Here is a 23607-nt window from a genome sequence, read left to right as displayed (position 1 = left end):
GAAGCCCCTGAACACCTACAATATATCAATGAGATCATCGTATGGGGCAACACGGCAGAAGAAGTGATTGTGAAAAGGAAAAGAAAAATCCAAATCCTTCTGAAAGCTGGTTTTGCCATAAAACAGAGCAAGGTCAAAGGACTTAAAAGGCAGCTACAAAGAGAATGGAGGCTCTCTCTTCACAAGGAGTAGCCAAGGGGCAATGGGTACAAGTTGCACTGGGAGAGGTTTCATCTTGACATAGGAAAATAACTTTTACAGTAAGAACAATCATTCACTGGAAAAACCTCCCCAGGGATGTGGTAGAGTCCCCATCACCAGAGGTTTTCAAGATGCAATCGGACAGGGTGCTAGATAATCTTATCTAAGCTCCCTTTCCCACGAAAGGTTGGACCAGATGATCTTTCAAGGTCCCTTCCAACCTGGGCTGTTCTACAATTCTATGATTCTATGACCTGCAGAAGAGATCCAGTTTGGGGGAATAAAATTGCAAGATGGGCATCATCATATTCCAATGGATGTGATCAATAAGATAACAGCCATGTTCCCACCAGCTAACAAAAAAGAAACACAAGGTCTTCTAGGTGTTGTGGGTTTCTGGAGACTGTATATTCTGGGTTACAGTGAGCTTGTGTGCTCTCTTTATTGAGTGACCTGAAAGAACTGTTTCAACTGGGGCCCTGAGTAGTGATAAGCCTTTGAACAGATCAAACGGGAGACAGTTTGCACAGTAGCCTTTGGGCCGGTCTGGACAGGACAAGATTTTAGAAAGCTGGTCTACACAGCTGGGGAGCATGGCCTCAACTGGTGCCTCTGGCAGAAAGCACCCAGAGAGACTCAAAGTTGACCTCTAGGGTTTTGGAGCCAGGGGTGTAGAGGATCCAAGGCCCACTACACCCTGACTGAAAAGGAGATACTAGCAGCATATGAAGGGGCTCAAGCCGCTTCAGAAGTAGTTGGTACAGAAGCACAGTTCCTCTTAGCACCGCGATTGCCTGTACTGCAGTGGATGTTCAAAGGAAGGGTCCCCGCTACACATGCAACCAAGGCTATGTGGAGTAAGTGGGTAGTGTTGATCATGCAATGGGCTCGAATGGGGAACTCCAACTGCCCAGGAATCCTGGAAGAGATCATGGACTGGTGTTGTAGGTTAACCCCGGTCAGCAGATAAGCCCCACACAGCTGCTTGCTCACTCTCCCCCAGCGGGATGGGGGAGAGAATCAGAAGAGTAAAAGTGAGAAAACTTGTGGGGGATAAGGACAGTTTAATAGGTAAAGCAAAAATTGTGTGTGCAAGTAAAGCAAAATAAGGAATTCATTCACTGCTTCCCATTGGCAGGCAGATATTTAGCCATCTCCAGGAAAGCAGGGCTCCATCATGCATAATGGTTACTTGGGAAGACAAACACCATCACTCCAAACTTCCCCCCCTTCCTCCTTCTTCCCCCAGCTTTATATGCTGAGCATGACATCATATGGTATGGAATATCCCTTTGGTCAGTTGGGGTCAGCTGTCCTGGCTGTGTCCCCTCCCAACTTCTTGTGCACCCCCAGCCTACTCGCTGATGGGGCAGCGTGAGAAACAGAAAAGGCCTTGACTCTGTGTAAGCACTGCTCAGCAATAAGGAAAACATCCCTGTGTTATCAACACTGTTTTGGTCACAAATCCAAAACGTAGCACCATACAAGCTATTGTGAAGAAAATTAACTCTATCCCAGCCAAAACCAGTACAACTGGCCAGAAGGCAGAGATTTTGGAGCATCGCCCAAGGAGGTGACTCATGCCAAGAAGGCCCCACCGTATAATAAATTACCAGAAAAAGAGAAGCAATATGCTCTCTTTACTGATGGGTCCTGTCATATTGTGGGAAACCATCAGAGTTGGAAAGCTGCTGTGTGGTATCCCACACAACTAATCACCAGGCTGCTAGAATTGAAGTGTCTCAGGTGGACCTGGACTTGGAATGTAAGGGTGAGCTATTCGTAGCTTGGTGGGCCCATGATACATCAGGAGATCATGGATACGTCATGATGTATCCATGATACATCAAGAGATGCAATGTACAGATGGGGTTGTAACTGAGGGGTGGACTTGACCATCAACACCATCACACAGGCTATCCATGAATGAGAAATATGCGCCATAAGCAAGCCCAGCAGGTAAAGCCTCCCTGGCATAGAGGACGGTGGCTGTGATATCAATATGGTGAGGCCTGGCAGATCGATTATATTGCATGGCCACAAACACACCAAGGCAAGTGCAACGTTTTTACAGTGGTGGAAGTGACTACCAGATGGCTGGAAGCATACCCTATTACCCATACCATTGCCCAAAACACCATCCTGGGCCTTGAAAAACAAGTTCTGTGGTGACACAGGAACCCAGAAAGAATTGAGTCATACAACAGGACTCATTTCCGAAACAACCTCACAGACACCTGGGCCAAGGAACATGGCATTGAATGGTGTACCACATCCCATATCACGCACCAGCCTCTGGGAAAATTGAATGATACAATGAACTGTTATAAACTGTACTGAAAGTGATGGGTGCTGGGATATTCAAGAATTGAGATGCAAATTTAGCAGAAGTCACTTGGCTGGTTAACAGTAGAGGGTCTGCTAATTGACCTGGCCCTGCCCAAACAAAACCCCTATGTACTGTGGAAGGAGATAATGTCCCCATAGTGCATGTAGGGACCTGGCTGGGAAAGACAGTGTGGGTTACTCCGTCCTCAGGAAAAGGCAAACCCATTCGTGGGATTGCTTTTGCTCAAGGACCCAGGTGCACTTGGTGGCTAATGCGGAAGGATGGGATCCTGTCTCACTACTCAGATACTTCCTGGTTCACTGAAGGTGCAGAATCCTGCAGTATGAGCGATTCCATAGTATTTGTGATATTATGGTATAATAGGATAGCTTCAGAAAACAAAGGTATTCTAGGGAGTAGCAAAACCACATTATTCTACAATTGTAATGAGAGTAGAGAAGATTCTTCAGCTCTGTGGTATTACTTGCCTCTCTGAAAGTATGAAAGGAGTGTTTCTCAGAGTTGGGGGGGGGGGGCACAGGGGACAGCAACCACACCCAAGTGTGCCGAAGCAAGAAAGAAGTGGCCTCTTGAGACCAAATCTCACTGTATTAGATGCATGGAGAACCTCAAAAAATGACCAGTTGTGATAATAATAAGAAGATGACGATGGTTGGCAGGTATTTTGCCAACCCTTATTTAAAGGGTGAAGTAAGAAACACACTTTCATATAGCAGTGGTAATGCTATGAATATAGACCATTTGTGATTAACCCTGGTTGCTTAAAGTACCCTAAAACCTATTCCAAACAAAAAAAAAATCTGTCCTAACATAACAATCAAGAAGGAAAGCCAAGAAGGAGCCCTCAAAGACAGGTTTTATGCATAAAATTAGCTACTAATATTATACACTTAGTATTCTCCAAGCCATAAGATCTTTTTGTTATTGAGCATCAGTTTCAGGGCAGCTAACACTGATTTCTTAATAGATCATTAGTAATTGTTTCAAAACCTGACAGAAAGGTCATTATCTGTGATAATACAGATAATGACACACAGTTATGCCATCATTTCAAATTATAGGAGATTTTTTTTTCCTAAGTTACTTATCTATATATTATAGACTATAAGCATCCTACTTGACAAAAATCAATGAAAATTCAGAAAACATTATGCTGTTGATAGCATTTGTGAATTACTTTTCCCACACTGTTAATGTTGGCTTCACATCAGTATTTATTTAATGGTTTTACCTGCTTGGTGGAGAGGACAGTGACCTCTCTAGATTTACACCCGAGTTCATGTCATGGTAATATAGTTGGCTCGGAAGCTCTCCAATTGGGAAGTTCACACCAGTTCCCCGGGTTATAGGTGCTGAAAAAATACATCATTGAGAAGAGTGAAAGCTAATCTCTAATTTTTTTTACCATCTTTTCATTTCTTAACACTGGGGAAAAAAACATCATGATGTTATTACATGTTTTCTGCCTCCCGCAGAAACCAAGTTCTAGCAATGATTATATATCTTCAAAATTAATCTCCTCCCAAACCCCTAGAAATCCCTTGATGGTTATGCAGACTTAACATATTTATGTACATAATTGTTTCAATGTGAAGGAGTGAAAAAACCCATGACATGAAGATATTATTATTTGTACAAAAAGTGGTCTTCTGCATTGAGACCATATGGTAGTGCTTCCCTTTTCTTTCGCTCAATGACAGAGATGCTGGTTTGCTTATGTATACCTACATGCAAACACACATATGCTCAATGTTACAGAGGCACTGAGTATTTTAGCATTTCAAGAATAAATTATACGTTGTGGTATATTTACCTTTGTTCACTCTGTACATTGTTCATGTTAACTACCTTTGACACTTAAAAGAATAACTGCATGTTGTGTAACATCTGAAAGTTTGTATTTTTCCTGACAGTTAAAAACCACAATTCTTTTGTGACCCAAACTTAAAACAAAAACAATAACAACCCCCCACACACACAACCACACCCCCACCACCACCATGGTAAGAAATCCCACAAAAGTCACATGCTTTAAAATTCAGTATTAGAGTCATAGAATGGTTTGGGTTGGAAGGAACCTTTGAAGATTATCTATTCCAACCCCCCTGCCATGGGCAGGGACATCTTTCACTAGATCAGGTTGCTCAAAGCCCCGTCCAACCTGACCTTGAATGTTTCCAGGGATGAGGCATCTACCACCTCTCTGGGCAACCTGTTCCAGTGTCTCACCACCCTCATCATAAAAAATTTCCTCATGTCCAATCTAAATCTACCCTCTTTCAGTTTAAAACCGTTGCCCCTTGTCCTGTCACTACAGGCCCTGGTAAAAAGTCTCTCCATCTTTCTTATAAGCCCCTTTAAGTACTGAAAGGCTGCAATAAGGTCTCCCCGGCCGGAGTCTTCTCTTCTCCAGGCTGAACAATCCCAAGTCTCTCAGCCTTTCTTCATAGGAGAGGTGTTCCAGCCCTCTGATCATTTTTGTGGCCTTTCTCTGGACCTGCTCTAACAGGTCCATGCCTGTCTCATACTGGGGACCTCAGAGCTGGATGCAGTACTCCAGGTAGGATCTCACGAGAGCGGAGTAGAGTAGAAGTATATTATGTGCAACAGTCAGCAGCAGAAGGTATGATTTCATAAGGTAACTACAATACTGATACATTTTAAAATATTTTCCCACTTAAAGAATTTAAACACCTTTCAATTACAAGTAAATCTGAATTTCATATATGCAAATCCTCAACTTCCTCAAAATGACATGGCTATGTCTTGAGCAAACACAAAAAAACCCCAACATGTGTCTTAACACTGCAGGATCATGCTGTTCAGTATTTTGCTGATGCAAAAAAAAATTTATTATAATTGTTAGAAGTTAATTCTTGACCATAGTGAATGAAAGTAGAATGACACCTTAAGCCTTGCTAAGTCAATTAAATTCTTAAGCATCCTGTCCTCGTATAAATTAGTTCCCATGTAAGATCTAGGACAGATAGTTTTGGATAGTTCTGTCTCATTTTTGTTCTTGCTCTCATCTAATCATGAAAGATTTTCCTGGACCATTCAATTGTCATCACCTTGGCAATATATTATGTCATCACTGCAAACACTTCTACACATCACTTTCAAATTTGTTTTTGTTTGTTTTTTAATGAAATCTTGAAATACATTAAATAGCATTTGTACTAATGGGGGGTGGTGCTGAAAAAGCAGTGAAAACTGAAAAAATGCATTGTTTTTATGCCATAGCATTACAGTAAGTTTTTAGATGTAAATAAAACAGGTCTTCAATCTATATTCATTATATATAAAATTTTGTCTTTTTCATCTACAAAAAAAAGCTTTACCTGCCCTTTGATATTTGTAAGTGATGCTATCTTTTGTGTCTTTGTGTGTTTTTGTGTGTGCTGGTGTTCATGTTCTTTCCAACCTCAAAATAAACTACTGCAATTAAAAACTCAATTAGTACAGGAAGTGCTATAAATAAGAGAAATAGACTAGCCTATAATACATTAGTCATCCTCCCTATCCTTGCTATGATGTAATTTTCCTTTAAGAGGTATGAATTAGAAAGCAAACTAAGAGAAAAGAATAATCAGATGGTTCACAGAATTCAAAGATGTGCAGAATAACCTGAAAAAGTTGAAATTCTAACAAATAAGTTTCATTACCTATGGTAATTTTATTAACATATCAGTCCATGAAGTTGTGCACAAGAACACGCAACAAATTCATTCAGTTTTTAAATAAGAGATTTCAATCTATATTTGAAGAGACAAAGAAAGCCTTCTACTTGTGTTTTTATAAATGCATGCAAGGAACCATAAAATTGTGCTCAAAGTTATCAAAATTCTGCACAACAATAAGCATTTTCTACCCATCTTTGGGCCCGAAACAAACTCCATTCTAATCAATAGAAAACCTTCACTTTATTTCAGTAAGCTTTTGATACAGTTCTTAGCATGTGTTATATCATTAAATGTAATGGTTAACTTACTTCTGGATACCCTCACAAGTTCTGACACATTGAACACTCCAGATTTTATAAAACTATCTTCAAGGTACACTGAAAGAGATCACAATGCCATAATCAGTATAATTAGAAGAAAAATAAATATACAGAAATACACACAGTATATAACAACAGTATAAACATAGAAAGTTCAAAAGTTACACCAAAATACACTGAAAGGAGAACACAGGATGAAATAAGAGCTGAAATGCAAATAGAGGTGTAAAAAAATTTGAGAGTCTAGTCTGTAGGAAAAGAGATTCCTTAATACATTCATGAAAATTAGCAAGCAGTATGATGAGTTCCTAGTTAGCCATCTGAAAAAAAACTATATAAAAATCAGTTCCTTTATTTTCCTTTTTAATTTTTATGTCAGTATCAAACTAAGATCATTATCGACAGGACAAGGCAGTTTCATTATAGGATAGGCAGTAATCCATTTCTGTTGAACAGCTTTTTTGCTTAAATCTTGTCCTGTTGCTAGTGACTTCACATGACCTTAGATACCGAATCTTCACTTGAGGCTGAAGAGTGTTTTACTGTTGATGTCAATGAAAGCAAGAACTGAGCAATAAAACAGTGGTTTTATTCAAACAACCCTATTCAAACAGTGTTTTTTTTACTTACATGCTGAAATATAGATTTAGCAATTTACATTCAGGCAACCAGGTTTTACTAGTTAATAGTGTTACCATTTTGGCATTTGTTTACTTATTCCGAGATAGGCAGTTGTCGTTTACTTTCCCTGACGCAGAAATTCAGACACATTTTGGAGTAGTGCAATGAAGTAACAACATATATTGATCGATTTCATTATCAGCTATCCCAGTTATGTAGCTACATACCTTTTATATAGACAGTTGAGAAACTAAGCCTTCCATGGAAGTCTCTTATCTGTAATTATTAAATAAACTGATATGGCTACATAAGCTGTTATGTCTGAACTTGAGATTACATGACATGATGACCTTTATAAGTATGAATACAGTCCATTTATCTTTAGAATTATTGGGATTTATATGCTGTACACATCACTACTCCACTACTATTACATTACTGAGAATTTGCTTTTACAAAGAGGATATGCATGTATGGTATTCATGTGGGACAGCACACTAAGCATTGCTTACTGTGGTTTGTATAAAGTAAAATATAGTCTCCTTTCTCATTTAAAAGTGCATTTTTGGTTTGGAAATTACCAAACTTATGTTCCAAGTGTTTGAATGTGTAATACTAGCATCATAAATACACACAAAAAATATAGATGCAGCTAGTGGAATATTTATCAGTATAGAAAATATGATGTCCCTTTTCTCTTAAAGTGTCTTTTAGCAACTACTGTTTTATCATCAAATAATTTAGCATAATAGCACCACTATAATCAGAGACATGACTTTAAGAGTAGTACACTTAAGAGATCTGTCCTTGGATATACTTGGAGAAGTCTACACTTACTTACTTTTCTGGAGCAAGCAAGGAGGGGAGAGAGAGAGGAGTTTCTGCTGATTTTCAGTCTTACTAGTCCTGCAGAGCTGAGTCAGCCAGAATCCCTAACATTATTTACTAGCACATGTATAAATGGTGCATCTGACAACACAAGCTGAGAAATGTGAACACATCCAATTGAGTGCAAACTTGGCAGCCTTCTCTAACATCTGTTATGCTACATCTGTTACAACTATAAGCCAGTGTGAAAAGAACAAAAGACACACTTAAAAATGGAAACAATTTCATATTGTAAAAGGCCACAGGAGCAATTCCAAGTCAACCTTCCAGAGCTGAAAAGCCACTAATAAGTGGAGCTGCAGTAGACATATAGAGTACCATAAATCTATTGAGTCTACTGAATTATTTTGAATGATGCTCTGACAGTACCATGATGTCTCCATCTTCAAGTTATGCCATATGATATCACTGTATCTGTTTTCATTAGTAGTTTTTGTAAATCTTCCCCTTTCACCTACTTCTTTTCGTGTTCCCTCCCTGCTCTTATTTTTAACAGCTTCTCTCAAGTTTTTCCACTTTTTTCTCTCTATTCTCCTTCTCCTAGAAGCTGCAGGCATCTCTGCAATTTTCTTCATCTCCAAGATGACATAGTTTGAAATTACTCAAACTATCACTGCTCATTTTATTTAGAGAAAAAAAAAATCCTATAGGAGTTTTCTATATATATATTATTTCAGGCCTTCTCATAAATTTATTTTTCCATGTTGGCAATGCTAAGGGTACCCACATAATGTAAAGGGCAATAGGAAGGTTTTCTCCTTGTGATAGCAAAGCAGCAGCAGAGAAAGAGTTTTGCAACTGCATGGCATCATTATCATCACACACACAAAAGGACAAGATAAAACTGGCCATATGCTGCAGAGAGATGGTCTTTATCTATCACCCTGCAGATTTCACCCCTGCTGTGGATGAGCTACAAATAATCATAACCATAGATATATACAAATACTTTGCCCGACATTAGGAAAGAGCAAGAAGACATGCAGATGTTAATGACAACGAGGCCTGATTTCATCTTTATCTAATGTAACAAAACATTATGAAAATTTTGAAGTTAAAACACAGCAACCATAAAGACTATATTTTACAGTTATTGAGCTATTTCATTCTGAGCCTTATGTTCTAATAGTGAAGGTGGATTCCAATGATGTCTTTGAGTACAGAAAAACACACACAGTATGTTTTGCTGCTAAATTGGAGAGATATGTTTGATGGATGGATCATTAGATGGATAAGGAATTGGCTGGATGGCTGCATCCAAAGAGTTACAGTCAGTGGCTCAATGTCCAAGTGGAAACCAGTAAGGAGTGGTGTCCCTCAAGGGTCCATACTGGGACCAATACTATTTAATATCTTCATCAACAACATAGACAGTGGGATCAAGTGCACCCTCAGCAAGTCTGCAGATGACACCAAGCTGAGTGGTGCAGCTGATTCGCTGGAGGGAAGGGATGCCATCCAGAGGGACCTCGACAGGCTTGAGGAGTGGGCCCTTGGGAACCTCCTCAGGTTCAACAAGGCCAAGTGCAAGGTCTTGCACCTGCATCGGGGCAATCCCCAATATCAATACAGGATGGGGGATGAATGGATTGAGAGCAGCCCTGAGGAGGAGGACTTGGGGATACTGGTGGATGAAAAATTGGACATGAGCCGGCCATGTGTGCTTGCAGCCCAGAAAGCCAATCGTATCCTGGGCTGCATCAAAAGAAGGGTGGCCAGCAGGTCGAGGGAGGTGATTCTCCCCTACTACTCCATTCTCATGAGACCCCACCTGGAGTACTGCATCCAGCTCTGGGTCCGCCAAGTACAAGAAAGACATGGACCTGTTAGAGCAGGTCCAGAGGAGGTGCCACAAAAATGATCAGAGGGATGGAACACCTTTCCTATGAAGAAAGGCTGAGAGAGTTAGGGTTGTTTGGCCTGGAGAAGAGAAGGCTCTGGGGAGACCTTATTGCAGCCTTTCAGTACTTAAAGGGGGCTTATAAGAAAGACAGCAAGAGTTTTTACCAGGGCCTGTAGTGACAGGACAAGGGGCAACAGTTTAAACTGAAAGAGGGCAGATTTAGATCAGACATAATGAAGACTTTTTTTGCAATGAGGGTGGTAGGACACTGGAACTGTTTGCCCAGAGAAATTGTAGATGCCCCATCTCTGGAAGTGTTCAAGGTCAGGTTGGATGGGGCTTTGAGCAAGCTGATCTAGTCGAAGATGTCCTTGCCCGCAGCAGAAGGGTTAGAACTATATGATCTTTAAAGGTTCCTTCCAACCCAAACCATTCTATGATGCAGTTTCAGCACCAGTAGAGTTCAGCAGTTTTAACTGGTTAAGAAGTCAATTTGTGGTAGATACATTATAGCTGTCTTCTTGCTGTGCAATAGAAACAGTAGCTTAATAACACAGAACACTTTAATTTATTTAAGAAGCAGGCACTGTAATTATGGTAAGATATAAACAGTAAAATTCTGTACTTCAAAATTGAGCACTGCAGAACATTTTGATTTTAAAGATTTGAGGCAGAGCCCATCACCTCGGGAAGCTGACCTCCCTATTGAACAAGACTTAACATTCATATTCAACAGTATTATACTGCATGCAAGAAAGCAATACTCTGTACAGTGTATGTGGAGGTGTTGGTTTGGGTGGTTGTTTTGTTTGGGGTTTTTTTTGGTTTTTTTTCCAAGTATTCCCTAACGTACTGCCCCCATTAACATGTTAAAGATAATCTAAATTGACATTCTTACTGTGTGTTTCTGAACTATTCAGTATAGAAACTAAAGTATTTGATAACACTTTATTGTTGTAATGCTGCTTCATTGTTCTTAAAGAATGTACTATATCTTTTGATAGTCATGATGACACATTGCTGTCCTTGCTAAATCTAAGTACAAAGCATTGCCATTTAATAAACTTATCTTGTCTGAGAGATGACACTCTCCAAAATGCATTTCTTTATCTTTTTTTTTTTTATCTGAATCCTATAAAAAGACTTTGTCAAAAGCTGCATAGTGGAATTTCATATAATTAATTGGTCACTTCCCAAACCTGTAAACTAACACTAGATATTCCCCCCTCTTTTAGTTTTATTTTTTTAGCATAAAAGACATTCTTATGAAATACATTTTCCTAACAGTATTACAAAGACCAGACTTGTGATGTTAATGATAACAGGCAAAAAGGTTAAGAGTTGAGCAGCAGTTCTGAACAAGCCATTCTAAAATAGCCTGTAAACAAGAGGAACCTGAGATAACTTCCAGTTCTTATATTTCTTCCACCCTATCTCTGGGCTATGCATCCAAGATCTGAGTTATGATTATCAGTTTTAAGCATTTTGAGAGTTAAAAATGAAAAAAGTCTGAAACTATTGAAAAATATTTTCAACTTGCACTAACATGTACTGTACGGGCCTTGTTCTCAAGTTGCTTAAAAGCTTACCAGTTACATCTGGCTTTACAAATCTTTAACCAGCCTTTTTAGTGTGTTCTGATTTAATCGCACTTTTATGAATGCCCATTTATGTTCTGCGGTATACTGTCTAGTGTCAAAACATGAAATTGCTTCCTGCTACCATTAAATATCTTCCCCCCCCCCCCCCCCGATATGGCCTTGATTTTGAATATCTTATAAAGCAGGAGTAAGGATCCAATCAATGTAGGAAATATTTAGCTTCACTGTATTTTTATTTTTTTTTGAAAGTGGAATTATAAATGAGTAGGTAGACTTCCCAGCAGTGAGATGATAGAGTCAATTACAATGGCTACTCTGAAGAGAAGGGAATGGAAGCCTGAGCCTTTTATCCAGCACTTTACATCACCTGACTTAAAGCCTAGCCTAGCGTGTTAAGTGCTGGATGCTACTACAGGTTTGTTTAACCTCTGGAACAGCTATGATTAAAGATAAGAGGAGCAGTCAAGATTGAAGTATTTTATCACAATGTCTGAAAATAGACATTTTAAGGACCAGTTCCCATTACTCTCCACAGCAGCAAACGTCAACAGGGAGCTCTTAAAATTTCAGTTGGAATACTAATAGCATAAAGCTACTACTCAGTAAGGCTGATGCAAAATTAGTCTCACAATCCTATATATATGTTTACTATGAAGTCTAGCAAATTTCTGACTGTTTCTTATTGGATGCATTTTGGAAGCCAATATCTTGAACAGAGTAACAAAAACATATTACCATGGAACCAAAATTTCCCCAAAGGGAACTAAGAGCAGACAACATGAGCCAAGAAGCAATGCAGATTTCAGCAGTGATGTCAGTTGTAACAGCTGAATTAAGGCCCTGGCCAACTTACTTACAAACATCATAGATAGAGGTGATTTTTTGTTACCATGTGATTGTCTCTAGCCTTATTGTATGGCTACAGTTCATTTTTTTCCCTACAAATTGCAGTGATGTGTGTTCCCTGTCCCAGTTACAAGTCCCTTGACTAAATTGAATTTTAGCATAGTAAGGACCTAAGAAGGTGCCTATCAAAATTTAAAATTAACTAGATAATATGAATAATATTATAAATCTTAACTAAAACAATCTTCTAGAATGCTGTAGCAATTTCAAGATGGTAAAGCTCAATTTAATTGAACACAGAGCATCAATTTAATTGAACACAGAGCACTGCAATCCATCATATGTGTTGCCATGCAGCCTAGCAAAAAGAAAAAAGAAGAAAAAAAAACCCACACCACACGAAAAAGGGGAACCAATATGAGTACACAGTACCTTCCACCCAGAAGGACATGAAATGCTTTACAAGCTACAGTCAAAATTTTAAAAAGATATCAGGGAAACTGTTTTCTAACATTTCAGCAATTATCTAGTACCCAAAACAAGACTTTGGAATTCTAACTTCTAACACAACCAGTATTTAGTAAATTTGCGGTTGCATATGCTTCCGACTAGAAATCATTGTGTGCACCGTTGAGCATGAGTGCATCTGAAGTGAAAAAAACAGCATCAATTTAGAAAGCACACCATCACATACTAGCTTATTAAAAGACAACTAGCCCATCCAAATGAAAATGCAAAGACAGTTTTAAATAGACTGCAGAAGTCACCCAAACCAATATTCAAACAGGATGCATAGCCATCATTGGAGAAAAAAGGAGGGAGGCTGTGGAATTTGTAGGTTTCTGATCATCAAGATAGGACAGCTGCACATCCATCCCCCCCCTTGGCTCAGAGCTCAGAGACTGATGAGAATGAGTATCATCTCTCAATCACTCATTACTAATTCTTGGAGCACTTGGGAAAGGGAGAACTCCCAAGAAAATCAAACCCTGACCAAGCCAAATCCTGTTTTATTTGGAGATTGCTATCTGAGATGCTATGGTTGCAGGCATACAGGAAACAGCAAGCATTTCAGAATATCCACGCCCATGCTGATAAAGCAAGACAAACTGTATGTTTAAATACCATTCTGTTTGAAGCCCCAAACTGCTACTATAGCATCATTGCTTCGACAAGAAAAGCTGCTTATATTGATGAGGCCAGATGGTTTCTCTTCTATTCCTATTAATTAGGGGGCTAATTCCCCATCCACAAGAAGGTTACTTACAATATGACAAAATAATGAAGTCATCTGTGCCAAGTCACACAGAACGCAAACACATTTGCTTATTGCATTTCAATAAGAGTACAAAGGTTGAGACTATATGCTACTGTTTGTTAAGAGATGATTCCTGAAATTTTATATTTTAAAACATAAAACCAAACCATTTCTTTCTAGAACATTCATATAGGCAAATTTATTACACATTTCTTAGGGCTTGATCCAGAGTAATGTGTTCCCTATGCCTACTAGCCCATCTGAAAGCTCAAAAAGCCTCTTGGGTTCTACAGCTGCAAGGTATATTTGCATAATGAGAAATAGGTGAAGCTGGTTGCAAGTTTGGGTTTTTTTCTTTTTTCTTCTAATTAAAAAAGATGTTGTCAAAAAAAGAATAAATAAATGGTGATTTTACACAGTTTTTTTATTTTAAAAAGGAAAAATAGCAAGGTTGGGGCTAGAGATCAATTTAACTACACCTCATTCAGATCAGGAATCTGATCCTGGATTTCGAACATCTTAGATGAATGCCTTTAACACGTTACAGGTTATTTTGGAAGACAGAAGGGAGACAGTGAGGAGGAATGAAAGGGGGGAGAGGCAGTATCTCTCTCCTAATAATGTTTCACTTTGTATAAATAACTTAATATTCATTAGCACAGGGAATTGAACCTGAGTCGTCTTCACTCCAGATAAATACCCTGACTGAGGTTTTCTAACTAATACTCTCAGTCTCCAAGTATTTTCAGTTTAGGATCTTCCCAAGCCAGATGATGTTTCAGTCCATTTAGTAACCCTCAGTGGATTTCTCTTCCATTAACTTGTCCAGTCTCTCTTTAAACTCATGTAAGCTTTTACCAGCCAGCACACTGTTAGCGTCCCTGAACCAATCTGGACAAAAGTAGTGTTCAAACTCCTCTCTGGAGGAAGCGTCTCTCACTCTGGTGCAGTTCATCTATCTGTTTGGAGCCAACTTAACGCCTACAAAGAAGTGACCCTTACAACCTGGCTCACAAAAATTTTTCTGAAGAGCAAGTTTCATTCTTTCGCAATGTACCAGCTGAAAGCTGCTGAAAAATAAAACTTAGAGGAGAGTATCCCCTGGATCTTGCTACAAAAGTTACATACCACTCCCACCACAATCTACACCATCTTAACACTGTAATATGCAATAAGAGTATTTCATGCATTTTAAGGAACCTATTATAAAGAATTCCAACACGTTCACTTAATGTTCTTTTGTTTGACAAGTGATATTACCCTCCCTTTATGGTTAAGGCAAATTACTAGAAACCCTACAAAATTCCACACTCCAGCCAAACCTAGAAAACTCCACTTTTAACATCAACCGCCTTGCTAGCTACCAGTCAGTTTCCAACCTCCTTTTTCCTCAGCAATGTCTTTAAGAAGGCAGTGGCATCCAAAGCTGAGCACCTGTCCCTTGCCAACATCCTGGCTCCTTGATACACAAGTATCAGATCAAAATATGATATAAGAACCTTCTGGCGTTGCTGGACCCTGTGCTCCTGGCCTGGGATAGAAAACACTCCTCAGAGTGGATATTCTCTGGGATTTTGACAGAAGTGACTGCATGGTCCTAATAGGAGTCTTGTTAAGTTTAGTAAGTAAGAGCAGGACATCATTCATTCTTCTCAGACTTTAAGGTATGCAACCTCCCTCTTGTTCCCTTGAACAGTTCCAAATCTCTATTTTATCAAGTCCCACAAACCTCAGTGCTTCTTTCCTCTTTAACAGAGAGGCTGTAAGTTCATGCATCCTCAAATAGGCAGATGATATCCAGTTATGCATCCGTCCAGCTCTCATCCCTTTTCAAACAAGGGGTTTCAAGGGAAGCAAGTATAGCTTCAATTTTCTCTTCCCACTTAGCAACAGATAAAAGGAATAATATCACCAACAATGTCTTCAAAGACAGATAAAATGTTGAGATCAAATTTAAAAGCAAGTAGTTTCATAATGAAACTAGACATTAATGTCTCTGCTTTACATCACTCTACCTCCTGGGAAGCTGGAGTTCTTGGAAAAGATGTCAAAGGGGTATTTGATCTCAACCCAGCAGGCAAGCCAAAAGGAAGCCCATAGGGCTTGTCTTCTCCCAGCCCCATAGTTCTAGCTTTGGCAGCAACGTTACTCCTCTGGTGATTGCCAAAGGAGAGTACAGATGGAGTTGACAATGTGGATTGGTGGGAATAGATTAACCAGAGGATGTTATCCTCACCAGTGAAATACATACCTGTACTTCCCTAACCCAAATGTTAAATGGCCCTCGAAAAAGAAAGAAAACATGAAATGAGATGAAGGTCCAGACCCTGCAGTCAGCTCCTCAAACCCATAGGCTACAGATTTGATCCTCCAAAATGAGGTGATACATTTGGCTTTTTTCCTTACACTTGCAAACAGACATATTTTAAAATAAAAATAAATGTTCTAAAGCTGAATGGTTCCAAGTCTTACAAAACCCTAATTATCCTGAAGGAAATTTTGTGGGCTTATTGTATGTTTAAGTTTGCTGTTGTGACTTCTTAGGTGGGGCAGATTTTGCGGTGGGTTGTTTTGTTTGTTTTTTAAATTGGTACAATACATCGTTTGTGTCATATATTTAACAGAGAATTAAAAGCCTTACCATATAACTCACACAGTTTGGAGGGAAACAGTATCAAAGTCTGCATTCAAGAATGATTTTAAACTTCAATATAAGCCTACATGATAAAGAAAACACTTTAAAAAAATCACTGCATATCATGAGTTTTTCTGCCTTTATCGGTCTAAAACACATCAGAAATACATACAGGAAGATTGAAGATGTTTATATTATAGAAGCAATGGAAATTGGTTTTTAACATTATATAACCAGCTCTGATTGTTTTACCACCTTTAGCCATTCCCATCCAACATGTGTGGCATATTCCAACCTACTTACAGGATACTTTTGATCATATCTGTAATACAACAATATATAGTCACAATGTAGATTATTTTCCCTAATGTTTGCATAGATCCACAAAATACTTATTTACATGTAACAGCCCAGCATTACACAATTATTGCTTTGCTAGACTTAGTGTGATTCACTTAGCAAACTGAGTTAGCCCCAACTTCTTTCAGATAGACACTTTGAGAGCTGAAATGAGAAGATTCCTTGCCCATTAAGAAACCTGCTAGTATGAGGAAGCCTCTGACACACTTGTTTGTCTTATCTTGATAAAATTAATAAAACAAAGTTTTACAGGATTTACTGACATAGCCTATTTGATTACAGGAATAACTCCATAAAAATAAGAAGAGTTTTTGCACAGTATGTGGAATGGCAAAATCTGGTTTTGATTTTCTCTTTTACTTTTTTTTTTTTTTGAGAAGGGTCAGTGATTTCATGGAAACAATTACTTCAATCACCTTGCCCCCAAAAAACCATTAATACACCCTACTAACTGTGTGTGAAAGCAAACAAACAAAAACCCCAGAGCTATGAGTTGATAAGCTTTTAGAGAAAATGAACATATTTACAAGGCATGCATTAAAAAAAATATTACAGGAAAAATGCAGCTTGTAGTTCACGTCACAAACTTTAAAGGAAGGGCAATTTTATGTCACCCATGGTGAAAGAATAATTGTAGCATTTGGAGGTTTGAGATTGTACTGGTTTTGGCTGGGACAGAGTTAGCTTTCTTCATAATAGCTAGTATGGGGCTATTTTTGAGATTTGTGATGAAAACAGTGTTGATAACACAGGGATGTTTTAGTTATTGCTGAGCAGTGCTTACACAGAGTCAAGGACTTTTCTGCTTCTCACACTGCCCCACCAGCAAGTAGGCTGGGGGTGCACAACAAGTTGGGAGGGGACATAGCTGGGACAGCTGACCCCAACTGATCAAACAGATATTCCATACCATATGATGTCATGCTCAGCAATAAAAACAGGAGGGGAAGTTTGCTGGGGTTGCCATTGCTCAGGGACTGGCAGGGCATCAGTCAGCTGGTGGTGAGCAATTTTTTTTTTTTTTTTTTATCTCAACCCATGAGTTTTTGCACTTTTACCCTTCTAATTCTCTCCCCCATCCCACTGGGGGAGAGTGAGCAAGTGGCTGTGTGGTGCTTAACTGCCTACCAGGGTTAAACCACAAAGATTAATGTTATTTAGGTTCTTGTGTCCTTGTTTTTCTGCCCATCCCCCACTTACAAATTTCTAAAAAGCAGCAAAATTCTTTTGATTGAGCAAGTCTTAATGAACTGAGGCATTGCCAGTCCAAGAGAGCTAATATCATCCCACTTTATCTTGATTATATGTACTTACCAGTGCAAAATACATTGCTGACCAATTATGTTCTCTTTAACTATTAACAGTAGTATCTCTTCTTAGAAAAAGTTAGATTGCATGTGTCTTGGAACTCATATTTACCTGGTGGATTCCTGGCAGGATCACTGTGGCTTGGACTTCCTGATTGTCCAGAATCTGTAAAGAAAAAAATCAAAGAAAACAAAATAACAATAGTAAATTAACAAACAAACAAACCAAACCACAGAGTAATTTCTTCTGAAATTATCTCACAACCCTTTAATATCCTCCTTCAGTATTAAACTAGTACTTTGTTCTTTAAAAGTAATTTCCCTGCCTTTCTACATGAAGGCATTACTGTACAAACACATTATATGTAACTCATTTTATACAAAACTAGAAATACTGTGAAAGATGTAATGATTCTGACAGAAGGAACTCAAAGATCACTGAATTAGGACAAGAAAGTCATTCAAGTAAATATTCAGGATGTAGACAAAGGTACCTTTTCATTCCCTTTCCCTCCATCCCCCAAATATTATATTGCATAACCATCAAAGTAAGACTAGCTGCTTCTGATAAAATGACCAGAAAAACATATGTTGTGGTTTAACCCCAGCCAGCAACTAAGCACCATGCAGCCGCTTCCCCCTCCCCGTGGGATGGGGAGGAGGATCAGAAAAAAAGGTAAAACTCATGGATTGAGATAAGAGCAGTTTAATAACTAAAGTAAAATACAATATAATACTAACTAAGAATAATAATATTATAATAATTGTAATGAAAAGGAAGATAACAAAAAAGAGAGAAATAAAACCCAAGAAAAGACAAGTGATGCACAATGCAATTGCTCACCACCCGCTGACCAATGCCCAAGCAGCAATCCACACCTCCTAGGCTAGGCTAGGCTAGGCTAGGCTAGGCTAGGCAACGCAACGCAACGCAACTCCCCTCCCCTCCCCTCCCCTCCGTTTATATACTGGGCATGACTTTCTATGGTATGGAATATCCCTTTGGCTAGTTCAGGTCAGCTGTCCTGGCTATGCCCCCTCCCAGCTTCTTGCACACCTGCTTGCTGGCAGAGCATGGGAAACTGAAAAATCCTTAACTTAGGATAAGCGCTACTTAGCAACAACTAAAACATCAGTGTATTATCAACATTATTCTCACACTAAATCCAAAACACAGCACTGTACCAGCTACTAAGAAGAAAATTAACTCTATCCCAGCCAAAACCAAGACAACGTACTAGACAAGACAACTAACAGAATCTGTTATAGTGAATCCTGTTTTTTTACCCTTCCTTTAAAACATGAAGGCATTGGTTGACTCCGCAGACACAGAGACTGCACTGATGACCAATTTAATACAGATCATTTCACTATGAAATGAAGTTGATGTAAAAACTGACAAAACCCAACCCCCCTGGACTTCAAAGAATACGTTCTCCTCCTGATAGGTGCACCTAATGAATCAAGAGAATAATACAATTTGATGTTAACACAGTAAATTTTACTGTTAGCGGCTTCTAACAAAAATAATCAGCTGCCCTTGACCCGGGGTACTTAGAGCCTTTACTGCATCTATGCACTGATTAGGGAGGGTCAAGTACCTTTTTAGCTGGTGCTAGGGACAGGCCTATATAAGAGCTAGGCCTGCAGTGCAGCTTCTAGAATGCAGTCAACATTGTCTTTGAAGAGCTGTGAAGGAGTTACAGGAGGAAGTCAGTAGGCTGTAAGTGCACTGTCCTCTAAATTGAAGACAAACGTGCCTTCAAGCAAAGCATATGGGCCACCTGACTCTAAACTATGCAAGACCACCAGGAAGAAGCAGCAAGTGATGGTAATGGGTGACTCCCTGATGTAGGGGACAGAGATACCCATCTGCCCACCTAACCTATCATCTAGAGAGGCTTGCTGCTTTCTGGGGGCCCAGATGCAGGATATTGTGCAGAGGCTGCCAAAGCTTGTCTGACTATTATCCCTGTACTGGTTTTGGCTGGGATAGAGTTAATTTTTTTCATAGTAGCTAGCATGGGGCTATGTTTTGGATTTGTGCTGAAAACAGTGTTGATAATACAGGGATGTTTTCCTTATTGCTGAGCAGTGCTCACACAGCATCAAGGCCTTTTCTGCTTCTCACACACCACCCCACCAGCGAGTAGGCTGAGGGTGCACAAAAAGTTGGGAGGGGACACAGCTGGGACAGCTGACCCCAACTGACCAAAGGGATATTCCAGACCATATGATGTCATGCTCAGCAATATAAAGCTGGGGGAAGAAGAAGGAAGGGGGGGGACATTTGGAGTTATGGTGTTTGTCTTCCCAAGTAACCATTATGCATGATGGAGCTCTGCTTTCCTGGAGATGGCTGAACACCTGCCTGCCGATGGGAAGTGGTGAATGAATTCCTTGTTTTGGTTTGCTTGTGTGCGTGGCTTTTGCTTTACCCATTAAACTGTCTTTATCTCAACCCACGAGTTTTCTCACTTTTACTCTTCCGATTCTCTCCCCCATCCCACTGGGTGGGGGGAGTGAGCGAGTGGCTGTGTGGTGCTTAGTTGCCGGCTGGGGTTAAACCATGACAACCCCCTACTGTTCCATGTGAATCTGTGAGTGAACAGGAAGACCTGACACCATACAAGCATGCTGTTAGTCCCCACATATCTGTTGGGGATTGACTTCAGTCACTACTGTGAACAAAAAGTATCATGACTACCTCCCAAACTGTCATCCTTAAGTGGGTACGTCATAGCAAATTTAAGCCTAGTTTTGTACCAGTGTAAAGACCATACCAACTGCAACTTTTTACCTTTCAAAGCTTGACAGCTCAGAACACTGTCATGGTAGTAAAGACTATATAGCAACAAATAAGCAAAACACTTCCTCCACTTAAAAATAAAAAAATTTGCAAAAATACAACAAACCAAATACAGTCTTCCATCTCTACATTTGTAAAGATTACTGTTAATTATTTTCCTAGTTTTACTATGCACCTACATTCTAGCACCTATGGCATTTTAATCTGAAAAAACAACCAATTAGATTGATAAGTTTCCTAGTGACTTGTAGCAAATTAAATTTTCAAAAGCAACTTTATTGTATAAGTTACCATTTCTAGAGCTGATAGAATTTCTAGAGCTGTATAATAAGTTAAGGTTACATGCATTGTCCTCACCAACTCTAATATTAAGATATTTGTCAAGGCGCAACAAGGGGGATAATGCAGCTGGCAGGGCAAGGGCCTCACTAGTCAAGGCCCAATCCCAAGCAAGGCAAGCAGGACAGACTCAAATATAGCAGCCAGGTTCAATCAAGAGCTCAGATCCTTAGGTGAGTTTGTGACGATGAGGCAGGTCCAAGGTCAAGCTAGGAAGTTAATCTGCGGGTCAGAGACAGGCCTGGTGAGGGTAGCAGGATCAGACACAGTTCATTGATCACCAGGTAGGTCTGAGGTCAAACCAGGAAGTCAGTTTGTAGGTTAGGGTCCAGATTAACAAGGTCTATGGTTAGGCATATACATGGCTGTAGTTCAGCTGAAGACAGAGAATGAAGGCCAAAGCCTGAGCTAAAATAGGGCTCCTAGGCCCATGGGTAGAGGGTGTGGGTGGAGACTGCAGGTGAGGCTAGTCAGGGCCATTACAACTATTAGTGCACTTGGGGCCCTGACATTGCTTATCATATATATATTAGCAATGTTTGATTGTATTTAATATCTGCTAAAACAATACTATAAACAAGACACTGGAATTTGCCTTCTAGAAGTATGTTAAATTGAGGGGACTTTTTTTTCCCCTCATATTTTTAAAGGCTTTTAAATTTTTATTTACCAGAATGACTTTCACTGAGTTTGACTAACAGGCTATCTGTTAGAAAATATTGACTGCAACGATTTTCTTTACTGTGTAAACCCAAAGATTTTCTGTATGAACCACAGTTCACAGAGAGGAAAGCAGCACTTCACAAAAGCAGAGGCCTTCCCTGTGAGAAAGACATGTCTGCAGGATGAAGTTTCACATCTGTTTCCCAACAGTACAGATTTCATTTGCAATATGTTCCCTTTCATTACACATAGATTGAAGCTGTGCACACTACAGAAGTAATGAATTTTTAAAAAAATAATTTCATTATTATCCTTACTCTACAAGTCATCCTTCTGTGTTCACCAGGATTGCTATAGAATAGAATACTATTTCATTTGGTAAGTATACCAGGTTCTAGCTCTACATTTTTTTTTAATGTACTTATATTCATACAAATGATGCTAAATGGGAAGTTTGGAAAACTGAAGTCAGACATTTAGCTACAAGACTTGGAGCGATAGCTTATGATTCTCTACATGACACTGATCTTCCAAACTCCATCAGCCATGTTGTGGAAGGAACATTCATTGCTAGACTGCAAAGACTCCATCATACCCTCCAATTTTATGAAGAAGGATTCTCATTGGTGTTAGCTTCGGTCAGCTTGTATGCCTGGTTTCTACAAATTTAAATAAGTACCAAAAAGTCATTTGTGTGCAAAAAACTCTTAAACTGACACAAAAATAATGCCCCTGGTTACTACTGATGTGGAGAGTATTCAAATCTCAAGGAAGCCTTCTTACCTCAGTCAAAAAAAACATTTTGGCCATATAAAAAAAGAGTATTTAAACTCAAAGGATCATGGGATATGCTTCCAGGCACACACATGTAAGTGCAGAAACAGTGAGGACACAGTGACCTGGGGCTTTGTTGCCGAAATGCCTGAATGTCAGTCTGGCTAATCCAGTTTATCAAACTTGAGTGCTGTTAGCAGTGAAGACATAACATGCGATGCATAGGGGATTTAGAACAGCAAAGGTCATGACTGACTTCCAGGTTCATCTCCTATTTTAGACCTCCTGCTGCCAAGTCACCAAACTGTTAATTTTTTTTCAAAGTGTTTTAATTTGGTAAATAAAAAGTGGTAATTAAATCAACATTTTGTAATGTCTTTCTGATTTATAATCTAATTTAAATTGACTCAGCCTTTGTTTAGTTTTTAAACTGCCCTAGTTAAAAAGTGGAATTCTGGGAGTAAATCCAGTTTTTGTACAAATGAAACAAATCCAAGGACCTAGAAACACTTTTTAGAACCAAAATAGCAATAAGCATACTTATCTTTTCAGCTTTGTGGCCCATGTACAGATTTATTTTTTTTAATTCTCACATTCATGTAAAATAAATCATGACACATTAAAAATATTTCTTATTCAATTTATAAAGACCATATGTAGCTCTTTTTGGAAACTGAAAAACTTTCCCCATCTATGTTGTAAGATATATTGTGCATGGGATTTATATTTATTTATATTTTTTCATGCCCTGAAACAGATGCTTACTGTATTTCATAATATTAGCTAACATCTTTTTTGTCATGTACTTTTAAGAAGCAATTTACATAGGTATCTTGCCACATGTGGATGAATGTGAAAAACTGAAGTTTCCTTCCCAAACTTGCTGGATTCAGTAGGAAAAGATAAGATGTGAATGCTTATTTTTATCCACCTGGAAGATACTGTGAATGCTAGTTATACTCTTTAACACTGAGTTGCTCTTGGAAACCAAGAAATCTTTTATGTTTAGGTATGTGCCATAAAGGGCCTTCATTATAGATTCTTCAGAAAAAAAAGGCAGAAGATAGAACACAGTGAAAGACTTATTTGGGGATTTAGAAAAGAAAACC

The 23607-nt window shown here is 39.0% G+C and overlaps 1 protein-coding gene across 1 annotated transcript in view; it reads right to left on the bottom strand.

Moving 5' to 3' along the window:
- The window catches only part of LOC127028622 (nuclear factor 1 B-type-like), a 196383-nt gene that overhangs the window by 27582 nt on the left and 145194 nt on the right, over positions 1-23607 (bottom strand). Inside the window, exons 3-6 of the mRNA XM_050914343.1 lie at positions 18026-18079; positions 16499-16501; positions 6543-6611; positions 3783-3903 (exon numbers count right to left, since the gene is read on the bottom strand). Coding sequence (XP_050770300.1) covers positions 3783-3903; positions 6543-6611; positions 16499-16501; positions 18026-18079 — 247 coding nt within the window. The remainder of the gene's footprint in view (positions 1-3782; positions 3904-6542; positions 6612-16498; positions 16502-18025; positions 18080-23607) is intronic.

Source organism: Gymnogyps californianus, unplaced genomic scaffold, assembly GCF_018139145.2.
Source record: "Gymnogyps californianus isolate 813 unplaced genomic scaffold, ASM1813914v2 HiC_scaffold_37, whole genome shotgun sequence".
Taxonomy (NCBI): Eukaryota; Metazoa; Chordata; class Aves; order Accipitriformes; family Cathartidae; genus Gymnogyps; species Gymnogyps californianus.
This window is presented reverse-complemented; position numbering and strand designations above follow the sequence as displayed.